General features: G+C 34.0%; 1 protein-coding gene across 1 annotated transcript in view; it reads left to right on the top strand.

The window, feature by feature from the left end:
• The window catches only part of LOC118197255 (uncharacterized), a 38,396-nt gene that overhangs the window by 12,638 nt on the left and 8,553 nt on the right, over positions 1–17,205 (top strand). Inside the window, exons 3-7 of the mRNA XM_085824953.1 lie at positions 3,648–3,851; positions 6,266–6,485; positions 11,397–11,631; positions 11,717–11,837; positions 16,535–16,720. Of these exons, the coding sequence (XP_085681079.1) occupies positions 3,648–3,851; positions 6,266–6,485; positions 11,397–11,631; positions 11,717–11,837; positions 16,535–16,720 (966 nt within the window). The remainder of the gene's footprint in view (positions 1–3,647; positions 3,852–6,265; positions 6,486–11,396; positions 11,632–11,716; positions 11,838–16,534; positions 16,721–17,205) is intronic.

The raw sequence follows: 17,205 nt of genomic DNA on the forward strand, positions 1-17,205 counted from the left end.
TTTGGAATATTTTTATAGGCACCCCAATTAACACGGCTACCAAAAAAAAAAAAAAAAAAAAAAAAAAAGGCAAAGAAAAAACGGAAGATAAAAACCGCGAATTTAAAGTTGAGTGGACCAAAAATTTTGCGTTTATTCAAAACTTGAATGGACTTCCGACATGCGTTATTTGTAAGGAGAAATTCGCGCATAACAGGAAGTCAAATTTAGAGAGACACTTTACAGGAAAGCACGCGTCATTTAGCACTAAGTGTCCTACCGGTGATGCTAGGAAGAAAACAGTTGAGGAACTTCAGAAGAGTCAAGAGTCGTCAACTTCTGTGTTTAATAACTGAATGTAATCTTCCAGTAATATTAATATGGCAAGTTTTGTTTGTAGCCAAGAGATTGTTAAGAGAGGAAAACCGTACACAGACGACGAATACATAAAAAATTGTTTTGTAAATGCATCCGAAGAGCTATTTCGGGATTTTAACAACAAAGATATTCTGAAAAGAATTAAAGAGTTACCATTGTCTGGCAAAACCATTAAAGATAGAACAATTAAAATGTTTTCGAATATAACCACCCAGCATATCGAAAATCTGAAATTGGCTTCGGCTTTATTAATAGCAGTTGACAAGTCTTGTAACATATTAAATGATACAGCGCAAGTTTCACTTTTTGTAAGATTTATGTCTCATTCAGGTCCTAAAGAAGCATTTTTAGGATTATTGCCACTCAAAGGTCAGACGCGTGGAGAAGATATCGCCAATGCTGTAATTGTGTGTATGGATTCCCCTCGATAAAATTGTGTCGATTTCAACAGATGCGGCCAAATGTATGACCGGCGTAAGAAAAGGGTTTGTTGCTATTTTGAAAGAAAAATTAATCACGAGATACTTGTTTACTATTGTATCATTCACCTAGAAGCGCTTTGTGCGCAAACATTTCCGGAAGAAATTTGTAAAGTTATGGAATTAGCGATTACCATTATCAACTCCATTTTAGCTAAAGCTCTTAATCATCGCCAATTCAAAGAATTTTTATTTGAAATGGAGAGCGAGTACGCTGATCTTCTGCTTCATTGGTTATCAAGAGGGAATGTTTTAAAACGTTTCGCGTCCCTTTTCCCGGAAATTAAAGCATTTCTTCTTGAGAAGGGAGTTCACTATCTAGAACTAACAGACGATCAGTGGATCCAAAACTTTTATTTCATGGTAGACGTTACGTCTCATCTAAATCAGCTTAATCGTAAACTACAAGGGAAAGGAAACTTAATTTTTTTTTTATGTTAGAAGAAGTAATAACATTCGAAAACAAATTATCCATTTTTGCATAGAATTTTGAAAGGGAAACATTGTTTCACTTTCCGAGCCTGCTGAAGCATCGCCAAGAAAATAATTTTTCTATTGATAAACACTATTTTAGAACAATAATTTTAAATATGAGGGAAGCATTTCTCAGCAAGTTTCAAGAATTTAAAAACAGCAGAGCAACTTTATTAGTTGTCAAAAATCCTCTTAATGCTACGATAACCGAGTTGAAGTTTTCTTCTTTTGAAATTCACATTGGTAGCTTTGAAATACAATTGCTGGATTTAAAAAATGAGGAGATATGGCGCTCTAAATTCGAACGTCTTTGTGTTGAATTGGAAATATTAGAAAAGAAAAAATGTTATCTTAGTTCACAACACAAGTGGTCTGCTTTGAATGACCCGGAGAAGGAAGACATGATCATTTTCAACGCATGGAATAGTATTCCTGACTCTTACGATCAGCTGAAAAAGCTCGCGTTTGCTGTTCTTTCTCTTTTCGATTCTACATATGTATGCGAACAATCTTTTTCAAGCATGAACATTATGAAGAGTAAACTGAGAAGTCTTATTGATGAGAACTTGGAATCATGCTTAAAATTAAGAACAACAAAATACAAACCTGACTTACTCAAACTTTCCAAGGAGATGCAAGCACATTGTTCACATTAATAAATATTTATTAAGTATTAAATTTAGTTTTATTTAGTGTAATAAAAGTTTACTAAACAAGGATATTTGACTCCCAATTTTTTTTAAATTGTTGTAATGTTCATATTTGGCTCTTTGGCTAATGAGTTTGCCCACCACTGTTCTAAACGATACTGTTGAAAACATCGGTGGGTACGATCCCACTAATGAAGAAGCGTACAAGAAACCAAGAGCAATTCACTACAATCCAAATTGGTAACTACTGATATCTCTGCATGCATCATTTTTTTTTCTCTGTACATATTTACTTATTTTATTTATTATCTATCCGGTAAAGCAGGTTTTTTTGGACATTGCTTTCACCTGATTAAGCAGGTATAGACTTAGTTACTGTCAATTAGAGTGATACAGAGATGACAGCGAAATGGCTTAGCCAAAACAAACATGAATTAGAAGTACAGTTCGTACCCAGCCTGAATCTTAAAATTACTCGGGACTTGTAAATATTATTCTCATTTTATCATTCTATGTTACGTCATATGTGTAATTGCAACATCTTCAAGTGAAAATGCTATCGAATATTGCTTTAAGAAATAGAACAGTTCAGCTTCAATTGTACGTAAAAGTTTTTCTAGCACGCAGTGCGCAGGTTCTCCATTATTTGGATTTTTGCCGTTACTTATGCATTGGAGTTAAGATAAAAACGTGGTAGTAAAGGCCGTAAGGTCTTAAACTAAAGTGAAGATCCAAGATTTTAGTCAGAAAGAGGGATTTTCTGGCACTCTTGTAGGGTTAGAATTTTGCCAGCTGTATATAAATTTAATTAGACCGACTTTTGCCTTCTGTTGCAACTGATTGCTTTAAACTTGAGCATTGCAAACTTGAGCTAGCTCTAGTAATTGCCTGTGTAATCTTAGACTATTGATCAACGTTTAAATTGTAGCCTGTAGCACGAGGCGTGCCCTATATGTCAAGAGCTGAAATAAATAAAAATGCTGTTTAATTGCCCAGCCGGTATAATGATTAGTGACCCTGATTGCCGTATCTATGGGCCCGGGTTCGAATCCCGAAGAAGGCATGGTTTTAACTGTCCGTCTTTGGGACAGTTATGTTATGTTATGTTATGCAGAAGTGAGGGGGCCACCTAATATTTACCCTAAGTAAGTAGGTATTAGCCCCACACACTAACTAGAAAACTAACAATATTCTGGCATCATTTCCTCGAGTCGTGATGGAAATTGTGACTCCAGTGAGCACTACAAGTACTGCCACCGGCGGCGGCATCAACGGTACTCCTACCTTTCAGTGTTAAATTAGGTCAAGTAAAAGGGATTAAATTACATGATATACATTGCGAATTGCAACCGTGCCTCCTTTAAGAATACTGTGCCAACGGTGGCCACCTATTAAGCATGCTTCCATAATGAAATGGCCACCACTTACGGCCCTTGTATACTATTGCAGACACAGCGATAAATCGCTACTTGTCTAATAGGGTTGAAGGACTCGCATTTCAAATTAAAATCGGTTATAAATCTGTATCTTGTTTTCATTTAATAAAAGCAAAAACTATTAAGGAAAAAAAAAGGCAAACATTGCTTATTTTTTTAGTTTTCAAGTTTATTTTTCTTCTTTTTTCTGTAAGCCAGTTCTTTGCTCTGTATTAGGCTTAAAACCATTCAATCTCTTTTTTTTCCCTTAGGTAATAGACAGGAGTTTCACGCGATCTCAGTACAAATTAGTTGAAACTTCCACTCAAGCAAGAGAATTCTTGGACGTCAGCGGTGCTCTTTCGTTGAGAATTAAAAAAGGAGATATATCTGTTGATGGTACGGGTGCATACTTAAAAGACATAGCGGATCGACAAAAATTCGTTGAACTTCTCGTTAGAGTTCAACATGAAACGGTAAGTGAAATCTATTCACTTGCATTAATTTTTTAAAAAGAAATATTTAAAATTTTCGATTTCTCGCTTAAGTCTGATTTCTTTCAATTCTAGCATGCAATAAAAATTTAAAATTAAATTTTAGTTATATTTTGAACGTTTTCCGGCATATGTTTGCAATCAACGCAAAAGCAACGAAAATCAATAACGCAATAAGCAATCATAAACGAAAGCAATCAGCAGCAAAAAGCGGTAATGAAATAATAACTGCAAAAAGTAATAATTTAGGTAAAGTCCTGTACAAATAAAGTCATAAATCAGTAAATTTTTCCCAGCGTCAACACTAAAATGAATGCTTTTTTAAAAATATTGCGTCTAGTTATTGAATTATTAGAGATGTTTATCAAAATATTATATTTTAAAAATCAAGAGAGAAGAAAATAAAACATCAGTAAACTAACGGATGAAACCCGCATCAAGCCTTAAGACTAAAAAATGAAATTAGGCACAGCAGTTATCGATTTCGAGGACAACAGTTACAAGTCCCTCTTCATCAGGAACAAATAAATTTGTGTTTGAAATCTGAAAATTCTTTTGAAGTCAATAGAATCTTGAATAAAATCTATGCCGAACACGAAGCTGTTGATTTGCCTAATTTTATATTATGCTATATTCTCTGCACTTTTTTCTCTCTCAGTAATCTGAGAATCTGCCTGGAAAAAAAAATAGTAAAATTAATTTCTAATTTTTTCCTAAAATGATACTTAAATGATACTTAAAATGATACTTAAACAGTATGCTCTCCCAGATTCCATCCATTTATTATTAGCATTGAAAAAAAAATCACTCGCTTAAAAAATTATCACATCAAATAGAAATTACCCAAAATGGACTTTGGTAACGCAGTAATAAGTTGCCTCCATGGGCAAGAAAAGAATTCCGTGCTTGAGTCATAGGCGAATGGGAACTTAGGTACGAGAGTCGATTGCACACAGTCGGGTTCGAAACCCAGAGAATTCATGAAGGTTTGTAAATGTGTGGTTACAGCATGAGGGCACTTAAAATAGCCAGATGTGTTAGGCTGGTGATAGAATAAAACGAATAAAAACCCTTCCTTTCTATCCTCCGCGTTCCTCCATCAAAATGAGATGGAGCTTTGCCTTTCTTGCAAGTTTAATTCCTTCGACCCTTGGGGAACTCTTGGTAATATTCTTGGTTATAGGACGACTAAATAACAGAAAGGAATCTGCCCTTGGGAAAAAATGCGTGAAATTACAAGTAGCAACAAAATTTTTATTGTAATTTTGTAACATTTTAAATATTATATATATAAAAAAAGAATTTCGTTACTTATGAATAACCGAAATTATTAAAAATTAAATGAATTCATTTCCTTCTAACAATACATTTTTCCTTTCGTGATTTACATATTTTTCTTCTTTTCCTGTCAAAGCTTGATATCTTTCACTGATATCTAAAATTATCGAAAGGTATACTCGTATTTTAATCAAATACATTATCCTTTCATTATTTACTCTTAATTTATGATCGCTTCTATGTTGCCTTGGTTAAGTTACATTACATTTTAATTGATTTCGCTTCTATATTCTTTTATCTTTTTGACAAAATTATAAATGTATCTAACTGGAAAGAAAATATTTAATAAATAAAGCCACCATAACTTCTGAATTTAAGTAGCAGTTCTCAAAACGAATATCTAATTTCGCTTTTTTTTGAACTGGAGGAGGTTAAAAATGACAACTGAATTTAAGTAATAGTTCACAAAACGAATCTCCAATTTCCCTTTTGTTCCAACTGGAGAAGGTTAAGAATGACTGCTGAATTTAAGTAGCAGCTCTTAAAATGAATCTCGAATTTTATTTTCCCTCGAACCAGAGGAGATTCAGAATAGCTGAGGAATATAAGTAATAGCTTATAAAACGAATCTCTAATTTCACGTTTGTTCGAACTAGAAGGTTTAGAATGACTGCTTAATTTATATAGTGGCTCACAAAACCAGTCTCTAGTCTCACTTTTTTTTAAGCTAGAGGAGATTAAGAATGCTACTGTAATGTCCACGAATATTTTTTCAGAGTAAGTTGCGCCAGTATTAGAAGTAATCGATTGGTTGGAATTATTTAACAAAAAAACGAGAAAGATGGGTGAGAAAGGAGAATAGATAAATTTGTAGAGACCTTTTTAAGGTAAACTGGTATAATATTCACTCTACACATGGATAAAATCATGAAAATCCCATGCAGCCTGTCCTTTTTCAGGGATTTCAAGCCGCGTTGACCTACTAGTGTTCAGTCCATTAACCACCAGTGTTACCGCTCCGGTATGGTCGGATTTTATTACAATTAATGAAGCCTGAAAGATCAGGTAGCATTAGTAAGTAAATAGAATCACATAAGTTATTGTTACTTTTTTTACAGGTGACGGAGACTATTCCTTCTCATTTGAAACCGAAACTGGATTGGATGTCAATGCCTCCTGAAAGCGTAGGCACACATTACGTGAGAAGTATCACCTATGGTGGTGAACTGATTGCTTCTCTCAGACTCAAAGCAAACAACAAAGAAGAAAGAGAAATGATTAAAGCAGCCGTCAGCGCTAATCTGCAGCTAACTGGAACATTTGATCTTAATGCTAATGGTAAACAGAAATTTAAATAATGATTTAATTACTTTACAATTCAAACGTTTATTAGTATTGTTCATCTCTGAATGACTTCTGCAAATCGCATCAATATTACTATTCCCATATGTAACAAGCTCAAGGTATGCTGCCATTTTCAAAAGTTCATAAATGCTGAGGTCTAAACAAGGGTTATCCCTGTTTTCCGTGTGAAATATCACTCTGTATGACATAAATCTGTGCCTTATTGAGATTTAAGCTGCAGAAAAGGAAGGATTTAGTTTGTTTTTAATGAGAACCTTTAAAGACATTAACTAAATCAGTTATTTTCAGTAACTTTGCTATACGGTAGGCACTGCTCAATATGATCACGTTTATCTACGACTTTGTGATAACAATAACGGAGTGATAACATTAACGACAAAAAATACCATTTAAATACTCGTAATAAAGGAAGTTACAATGCAATGGAGATTATAAGCAATGGGTTACTAATTTAATATAAATATAAATAGAAAAATATGAATAGGTATTTTCACATCTATTTAACTAAGAAAAGGCAAAAGATTTGTTTATGAACTATTCACAATGTTTTTAATGCAAAAATTCATTAAAGAACTGTTCGTAATGTTTCTAGAAATTATATTAGCGATGTTGTAATCCTAATATTAATACTCAGAGAGCATCGCTCATTGAAACAAAACATGTCAAATTAAAACTAATAATTAGGGAAAAAACTTTAACCGAGGATTTTATGTTTTCTCTCCTCCCAGAAATAAGGAGAAGAGGCAACACATATTCTGCAGAAATTCTTTTTGTTCCTGAAGAAAAGGAACTTGTGTCTAATCGTCTGCAAAATCGATAGAGTTGTTCAGAATCTATGCCAAACTAAAGTTGGCTTTTTTTTTTTTACTTAATTTTAAATGGTTCATTGGAAACAAAACCAAGCTGTTTTTTGGTTTAATTTCTTACTTGAGAACATTTCTTTGTCGCTTGGCAACTTTTTATTACCTATTTGGACCTTACTTGATAACTTAACTTCAGTTTAAAAAAAAATATTCTGTAATATTTGATCACACTAACCGCTTTATTGATCACAATAAGCAGAGTATTTTCCCTGTTTTCGCATGCAAACATGCTGTACTGCCGCAATTCAATAAAACTATCTGAATGATAACATTAACCGGGATCACATTAAGCGGCGTCTACTGTATTTCTCTACTACCGACTTTTTTTAAATAACCTCAAGTCAGGCGTTGTTTCTCTTTATTATGCGAATTTATTGGCTTAGCAAAATAGAAATTAAATTATTAGTATTTCACTTTCTGGAAATGTTTGTTGCCAGCCTCTTGTGCAAGCGATCCAGAGGAAGAAATTACACAAAAGTACCACTTCAAACGACTAAGAATTTTCTGTGCTAAATAAGCACAAAATTCTTCACCTGACGTAAATTTATGATAGGATAATATTATTTCAAGTTCCGCGTCCTAATATTTTGACACTACTATTCTGAATAGTTCGCTTTAAGTATTTAATATTATATTCGAATTTCTGGAAATTTACTAGAAAGCCTATCGTAATTGATTAAATTAAAACTGTTTCTAATATTACATTGGAATCCGAATGCGAAGAATACTCTGCGTTTATTCTTCTAATTGCGATATGCGATAAATTAAATATTACCAAACTGTCTTCATCTGATAATTGTGTTTATTTCTTCCACCTTCAAATCTATCAAATAGGTGTTATAGGCAATATTTATATTGGTTTTCCTTAAAACCTTAGATTTTAGATTTCAAGGTCGGTACCTTTAGGAAGTTCATTCATTTAGGTCTGTCACTGATCTACGAAGCAATCGTGTTAATTGCAGTGTTTTTTAAAATTATTACCTCTTGATTCTTTGTTATGTTAAACAGACATGTTCGTTTCGTTGCATTACACTCATAATAACATTGGGTTCAAAATCAGTTTTTCACTAGAGCCTTTTATTTATTGTGATGTATTTTATGAAGAAAACGTTTAAAACACAACAAACTTGATAGAGCCGCCCAAACGGTATAGTGGTTAGGGAAGCCTACTCCGGTGCCGAAGGGCCCGGGTTCGAGTCCCAGAGAAGGCATGGATGTTTGTAAATGTATAGTATCTTTGCGGCATGGGGACACTCTACATTACGAAGAGCCGAAAGTCCTTCCGAGAGGTTGTTGGTAGATGAAGAGGAGAGGGAGAATCTCGGACACGTCCCCCCTGGGTGCTTTTTATCAAAATTGGGAGGAGAACTGACCGAGGTCGTATTGTTGTTACCTGTATGATGCTCAAGGCTCTTGCCAACGACAATTGCAATCTTCCTCTCCTTCCGAAGCAGATAATACCACAAACAAATAAATGAAATATTCTTTAGAGCAGCGATTCACAACCTATTTTCCTTCGCGTACCCCTTAACGAAACTTAATTATTTCACGTAATCCTTAAAAAAGACAGCCAGGTTCTTTCTTCCGTGAGACAAACAATAATTATAGAGAATCTCTAACTTCTCCCCTAAGATCCTCTAACCCTCTTTCACTATTCTGGCATCATTAGTTCATGGTATCTTCAGTGCTTTTATTTTAATACCATGAAACTAATGACTTCATTGAATACATTACTTTTAAGCACATTTCGGAATCGCGTTGAATACATTCCCATCCGAATTGATTTTATATTTTCTAATCAAGTTATAAGGTATTTCTCCCGCCTTCCTAGCGTGCCTTCGTGGTGTAGTGGTTCTGCACGCTGGGCCGGTGTTCCAGAGGACCGTGGTTCGATTCCAGGCGAAGGCGATTGCTCATTTTTCATCTTGCCTGCATCCAAAAAATAATGTCTTTACAAAGTAAAAACTTAGTTTTCTAAATATTGTGATTTTTATGAGTCTTTATATAACAATTTCCTATATTCTGCCATTACTGATACTTTTTTGTGTATCCCTCACGTCGATCCCGTACGATCCCGTACGTCGGCTCCCAGGGCTATGCTTACCACAAGTTGAGAGTTGCTGCTTTAGAGTTTAAATTTAAGAAACCAGTGTAACTCGAGTTTTGTTGCATTATAAAATTCAAGTATGGTTATATCTACCTTTTTCATATTATAAACTGGGTGTTTCAAACTCAAGCCGAGCATTGGCCGAATGTACGACCTAAAAGTAGTTAATAAGCCGAAATGAAAAAAAAATTAACAATATAAAAGTTTTTAATCAAAATTTAAAAAGAAATATACTACATAGTTATCAAATCCCACATAAACAGTAATAATAATGAAGCAAAGAAAAATTAAAATTTAAGCTTCTTAACAATATGAAATCCAAACGTTTATCAGCAAAAAAAATTTGTTGGTTATAATTTATAATTCAAACGTATTGACAGCTAAATATTAAACTTTCAGCTTGTCATTTATTAAAATAGCTCTAGTACATTGAAGTAAGCACTAAATAACTTACTTACATTAATAATAAACAAATTACTAAAACGTCCTAAAATGGATAAAACTTGAAAACAAATAAGCAACATATTCTTTGTGTTTTATTTATTACATTTTGCATGACGCATATATATATATATATATATATATATATTGGAATAATTATAAACATATTTATTTCTCACTACAGTTTTCATGGCATTTCTATTTTGATAATGTTTGCAACCTTGGAGAAAAATTACTGTTACGTATCTTCATCACAAACTGCAGATACTCATCGGAAATTTGGTGCATTTCTTAGACATACGAATTTTCAAATACGGAAAAAAGCTGTTCCCATTTAAATATATTCCCAAACAACGCGATTATTCTTATCAAAAAAATTCGTAACTACGGGTATTGATCTTTTGATAAGTACTATTAAAAGTTAATCAACTTTGTATCTTCAGATCTTTGAATAAGTTTTATATCACAGTGTAAATTAATAAGCTCCGTTTGTAAATTTTTCAGGCGTGACTCCACGTTCGTTTTTGGTAATGGAAATAATGTAAAACTGGACTCCACACCATTAAATTCTTAAAATTTACCTTCAAATTGTTGTAATAATGCTAATTATTTTCCAGGAAATTTGTTCGCGGACCATAAAAAATTGCCTCTAAGGTCGTCAGTTTGAGAGCACTGATATAAACTACAATAACTGTCAATTATTGCCATTAATATTTTCATTTTTATTTTGCATCATAACATTTATAGAGTAGAATTTTAAACATGTTTAGAATTAGAAACATATTAAAGAAATAAATAACTGAAACAATGCAATAGTGCATGATATTGTTAAGAATAATATAGAGCGTGCACACAGATGATAGCTTGATGACATTTATTTTTCCAAAAACACTTTACATAAATGGAACTTTTCCCACAAAGGCCACTGTAGAGCTCTTCTCAGTATGACAAAGCACAATCAGTAGTTACCACTTAACTACCAAGAACGGTTAACCCAAGGCAATACAAATAGCCTCAAATGCATTAGCTTCCGCAGTGATCTCTCAATACTCTGAACTGGGGAAACTGAGGCTCTCTCTCCAGTCTTACATAGCTTTTCCCTGCCCGTCGAGAAATTCCCAGTGCCTTCGATTTCTCGAAATTGCTAGAAGATATGCGTAGTTAAAAATTCATAAGGCCGAATACAGCTACAGTTACGTAAAGATCAGACCAAAATGTCTCCCAATAGTCGTCAAACTAGGCGACTTTGGGCGATTTCTCGCCAAATTTGGCTACACAAATTAGTCGTCAAAACCATGGCCAGCTTGCAAACTGGCGAGAGAGCCTCAGTGCATTTACCCCTGTTTTCCGGCCATGTCTCACATCCTGAGGCCTTTCATGTTACTTAACACAAGAAATATTACAATTTACGAATAATTTCACTAGAATTTTTTACATGAATGCAAAATTCGTAACAATATCTTTCTGAAAAAGGAAGCTTTGACAAACTGAGAAAAGATCTGGCTGGCATGTACAACGAAGAGATTAAAGTCATGGCAACGAAGAGCCCATCAAGCCCTCCTCAGACTGTCGAAGAATTAATGAAACTGGTAGAAGATTATCCCAAGGAAATAAAAACGATAAATAAAGGCAAAGGCAAAGCTCTCAAAGCTGAATTGTATCCCCTCTCTTCTCTGAAATCAGACTTTCCTAATTACCTACCGAACAGGTACGTAGTTTGTTTATAATACGATATCATATGAAAAAGAATTTATAATTACCTTCATTTTATGTGATGAACTGAATATTTTCAGTGCCATTAACGCTCTTTTGAATGATGTGGAGACAAAATATGACGATATACGAATAGTAATGCATGAAATAATTCCGTGGAATAATAACAGATTGGATTCTACCGAAGAAGAAGATGAGATGGTACGTCCTTTTTTATTCAAATGAAGGCAGTATTTTATATGGAAGTTGTTTTTATTTAATCTTTATTATATCAATTAATTCAGATTGTTGCTGCAATCAAACTCTAACTAAAATTTAATGAAAGAGTGCGTTGTTGATCTGGCTCCTGTATTTTAATGAAGCAATATGAACAGCATTAAGTATAAAAATGTAATTCATTCCACATATAGAAAATTCGTGTCGAGAGGCATATAATCATTTCGTACCGCACCACCCGCATAAGGGAAATCCATTTTCATTATTGGATATGGCTTCCGATGACATCGTTTTCTCTACTCTCAGGAAAGCCTTGTCATTGTTCGGGCTCAAGAGAGCACCTCCTCGTTTGTTTACGTTTTAAGAGCAGTACCGAAAGGATTATTACTGTTAATTATGTGCGTTGTATTTTTGTTGCAATGAGATTATACTTCTTACGGCACTGTAGTGTGGTGAATTTAATATTAAAAATGCAGAGATTTTTTTTTTTTTTCTATAGAGAAAAAATATTATTTCTACCAGTATGCGAACTCCGTAAATGGATATTCATACTGGGTGCAGAGGTCTTTAATAAATGTATTCTTAACTAATACCATTCATATTGAATGTGTTGTGATTATTAATTCATTGTTTTATTTCCATTATATATGCATTCTCTGCAGATGCAATCTTCGAAAGCATGAGACGAGTCAGTTTTCCCAAATAGTAAAAACGATGGGAGCTAATATAATAGACTGTAAATTCACAATATTTGTAGTCGCTCTGAAAACGCAAAATTTATTTTTGAAGTTAAGCTACTGTAGTTCTGAAACAGAGATACTTATGTTTAAATTGAATAATATTACTTTATGAATATTGCCCATTTTTAATGTCTAACGTCTTTTGTATCTTTGTATAAAAATAGTGTTCAGAGAAGGAAGTTGTTTTTTAAAACATGTGTATTAAATTAAGCGAAAATACCGAATGCATTTTTTCTTCTATTTAAGAGAACAGACTATTATAAGCGTAAAACGCATGGACAGTAACATGAAACTAACACATTGAGTTGTGAAGAAATTATTTTCAGCAGTGTCGAAAAGGAATGCAACAAAATTGTAATAATAATATACTTACAAGCACACAATTCTTTTACAGGTGGGTTAAGTTCGTCGTGTAATCAAATGCGTTTCTGTGTTGCACTAAATTCATGAACTCAACTATTTTTACAGGGTTTCTCAGAAGGTCGTTGCCACACTTAGTTTATTAGTATGACCTTTGAGGAATTTGATTAAGGATGAGTGGCTTTAGGAATAAAAGTTTAATAAACCTAAGAATCTGTCTAGCTGTGTGAGGGTCTGCTGTTGAGGAAAGTCTAGGATACATTTTACCCGATCAAGAAAGGGTTCAATTCCTTCACCCGATAACTTAAATCCTAAGAAGTCTATGGCAGATTGACCAAACTGTCATTTCTATACATTTATACACAAACTATATTCCTGAAGTTCAGAAAATATCAGGTTTAAATGCTCTAAATGTTTATATTCATTGTTAGAAGCTACAAGATAATCGTCAATAAATGCGTAAACAAACGTCAAGTCCCTAATGACCTCATCGATACACGATGAAAAGCTAAGGAAGCCTTACAAAGACCAAACTGCATTTGTTTACCATTCAGTTCTGAGGTAAAATCAGCTATGCACGGAATGGAATACTTTTCTTTGATCGTCTGCGCAAGAGAACGATAGTTGCCAACATGTCTCCATTCAACAGCCCCTTTCTTGGGCACCATGTGCAAAAGCGAAGAATAGGGCTTTTTAAAGGTCTCATATGACCGAGCTGAATTATGCGTTTAAAATCACCTTTAGCAATTATAAGGCGGTCAGGAGCTAGCCGTCTAGGTTTAGCAGCAACTGAGGGATCTTTAGTATTTATGTAATATCCAGTATTGCGTTTCGCAGGTTGATTGGGATCGGGTAATATAGTAATATCAGGATATTGTAACAATAATTTACCAAATACATTATTCACACAAGCTGATTTTATAGAAAAAATATTAAAGGTATTTAATTTTTCAGCCACTTTAAAATTTGTTGTTAGATAAATCAGACGCTTATTGCGTAAATCAGGAGATAAACTGAAGAAATGCAAAAAATCTGCACCTATGATCATGTAACAGTATAAATACAAAACGAGACAGTAGAATTGAGACTTAAAATTGACAGCTATTGTTTTACGACCATAAACATTAATGGATGTTCCATTGGCGGCACGAAAAGTTTGAAGTACTGGTTCCTTCAGTTCAGATTAATTGGCGACAATTTAACTAGTATCACTTCCTGAATCTGTTGGAAAGTTTTCAGTCAGAAATATTGGTACGAGATAAACTCCTGGAACGAAAGTTTGGAAACTTCCTTCCAAAGTGCTTTGATTTCCTCACTGAATAGAGCTTGAGAGGAAGGGCTGGCATTTTTCGGAGAAGAGTCGTTGTTAAGGACGGTAGCGAAAATGTTTGTGTTGTTTATAGCCAAAATTCAATCAGCTACTTCCTCCGATTTTTTTATTCCGAAGTAATAGAAGATAGGGATGTAATATAGTTTGGACAGGACCAGGTATTTCCATTAAATAGTATTTCAAATAAGAGTGAGTCATAGGTATTGTGATTCTCGGCTCGATGCTTCATAGTACGGAGGATTTCGCTGGGCTTCCGATCACCGATGCTTTTACCTGACAGCATCCGACGAATTTCCTGAAACTGATTCGGAACATCTTTCGATAATTTTTTATTTCAGGCAAGTGACCCGCGACATAGTAGTTGAATTTGGTCTTTTGCTCTGATATCGATTTAGGAGCTGTAAATTCGAACGTCGATTCCAACACGGGAAACTAAACAGATGTGTCTGCTTGAATAAAAAGTGGAATCACTACAGCAAAAGTTTTGGAGTCAGTCAATGTACAGGTGCAACACGCGCTAACAGGAAGAATCAAAAGCAAAAGTGTCCGTTACTCTGAAACAATTCAAGTCCGAAAGTCACCATTAAAAGGGTGACGTTGATTGATCTGATTCCATATTTTAATGCAGCAGCATGAAAGCAGCATTAAGTATAAATATGGTAATTTATTCCACATACAGAAACGAAATTCTAGCCGAGGGCATTGCACTAACCTTTCACTTTCTGCGGAAGCCTCCCGAAAGGCTATGAAGGGAGAGAGAAGTTGTGAAGTGATAACATACACGTGATAATTCGTTGCTGATTCGTTGATGCGGCACTTCTGTGGCTACTATGAAGAAAATGCTACAACAATAAAAACAGTAATAGATATTAAACAAAAGAAAATAAATTATAGAAAATATTAGGCTGTAAATTTCCTAAAAGTAAAATTTCCATGCAAACATGATCATCGTTAAGTTTCAAAGTATTTTTACGTCTTATTTTTTCATCTCTATAGGCGGAGCTGTGCTCAAGCTATATGTTTTAAAAAATGAGTCTATTCATTATTGTTTTGTTTTTATGGCAACATATATTAAACCGACAGACAGAGGAATTCAGTATTCCACAAACTGTAAACATGTAAAAATTCTACTAATGCAAATAAGAGCCTAAATCTTGTTTACGTATCGCTTGAAATATGGCTTAAGTGATTCCAGGTAATTATCGAACCAAGTCTAAAATTCAAGGTAAGATCTTTAATAATTATTAATTATTGAACTTTTCCCCAAATATTTTTTTCTGCGCGTATAGTCAACCATTAGAAAGATATAATACACATAAAGAACTAATATGATAGCTGAATATTTCTCAGCAAATCTTATGAAAATCTGCAATCCTTCATCAACTTCCTTGCACTGTGGTGTGATCTTTTTATTCATCTGCCTCATTATGTGTCACCTTTCCCAATACATTTAAGATCATTTCGTGACCATCTTGAAAGACTGGGAAGGAAACATACTTGTCTACATCCATCCAAACTTGCATCTTCTCTTCACTAATACTATTCTTCTTCGGACATGTAGCTAAATCCAAGTGGTTGCTGAACGTGTTTTAAAATCAAGAGAATATTCATTACTCTACTCATCATCTACGAACATGCTCATAGGCCACAATTTAAACCAATAGCGGCGTAAGTAATATTGCTTACATATTTCTAAGGAAGAGACAGGAAAAAAATCTGGCATCTTGCAACGGGATGCATAAAATGTAATCGGCAGTTCATCTTTATATTCAGGATAATTTCTTGGTCTATTGATTGGATAAGGCTTAATACACTGTGCGGCGGAAACGTAAAATAAATGTCTCCCACTTTTAAATTTTTAGATTATTAATCCAATCTATTACATAATAATTTTATCTCATAGGCTAAATTTTCGGATTTAAATTTAGATCTCGAAAAGTGGCGCTGTTTTGATACTGCCGGCTAGCTGGGTTCCGATTATGAAGAGATTTTACGTTATAGAAACATGGACGATTAGGACACAGAAATTGCCACTTCCTTTTTCGGAAAAATCTGTTGTACTTCATGAACTGCATGGAGCTGTTAATCAGCTTTACATAATTTCCACATAGCCATGAGACACACTTAAATGGACCGTAATTAAAGTATTCGACAGTGATGAGACAGGGTATATGAGAGAGAAAGGGCATATATTTGATAGTTCCATTTTATTTTATTAATCAATTCCCTCTATTTGTTTTATTTATTTAAAGGTGGAAGCACTCTATGCTGCTGTATCACAAGCCCAAGCTGCTTTTCACAAGGCTATCAATGAATTAGATGTGTCTATCAAGGGAAAAGTCGACCAATTTGAAGAAGCTTTTAAAGCATATGGAACAGGCAAAGAGAATGTTCCAAACAGGTTTCAGAGATGGTTCTGGAGACTCAGGCATAAAATTGTAAGTTTGCATGAATCTGGCTTTTTTTTTTTTTTTTTTTTTTTATGAGCTTTTGAACGCATTGTGTTATAAATTTATAAATTTAAAAATCGGCACAAATTTTAAATTTCAACATAAGAACCTGGTTACTTAATTACACTGGAATTGTGTATTGTTCAGATCGGTATTGTAAATTTAAATAGGTAAGTAATATTTGAAAGTTTAAACATTCTTTACTGTCTATTCTCGTTTCCTACCTACTATTCCCTACTAGGATGAGTTTTTGGTATTGCGTTTTATGCAAATGTGTTAGAAGGAGTACTTAAGAGAAGTTCAACTTACTTCGATAGAGAGTGCTTAGGATTCCTTAGTGAGGCGCGTTTGCCTTCTGGCTACTTCGTTCTTGAATCGATTACGCTCGTAAGGGCCAGCTAGATTAGATATTTGGGTCTAGTTTCGAATAAGTCTATTTAGTTTAGCATTAGATGAGTTTCTTATTTTTTTAT

This window comes from Stegodyphus dumicola, chromosome 10 (genome assembly GCF_044657685.1).
Source record: "Stegodyphus dumicola isolate Sdum_Otavi_A_Nest chromosome 10, ASM4465768v1".
In the NCBI taxonomy this organism is placed as follows: Eukaryota; Metazoa; Arthropoda; class Arachnida; order Araneae; family Eresidae; genus Stegodyphus; species Stegodyphus dumicola.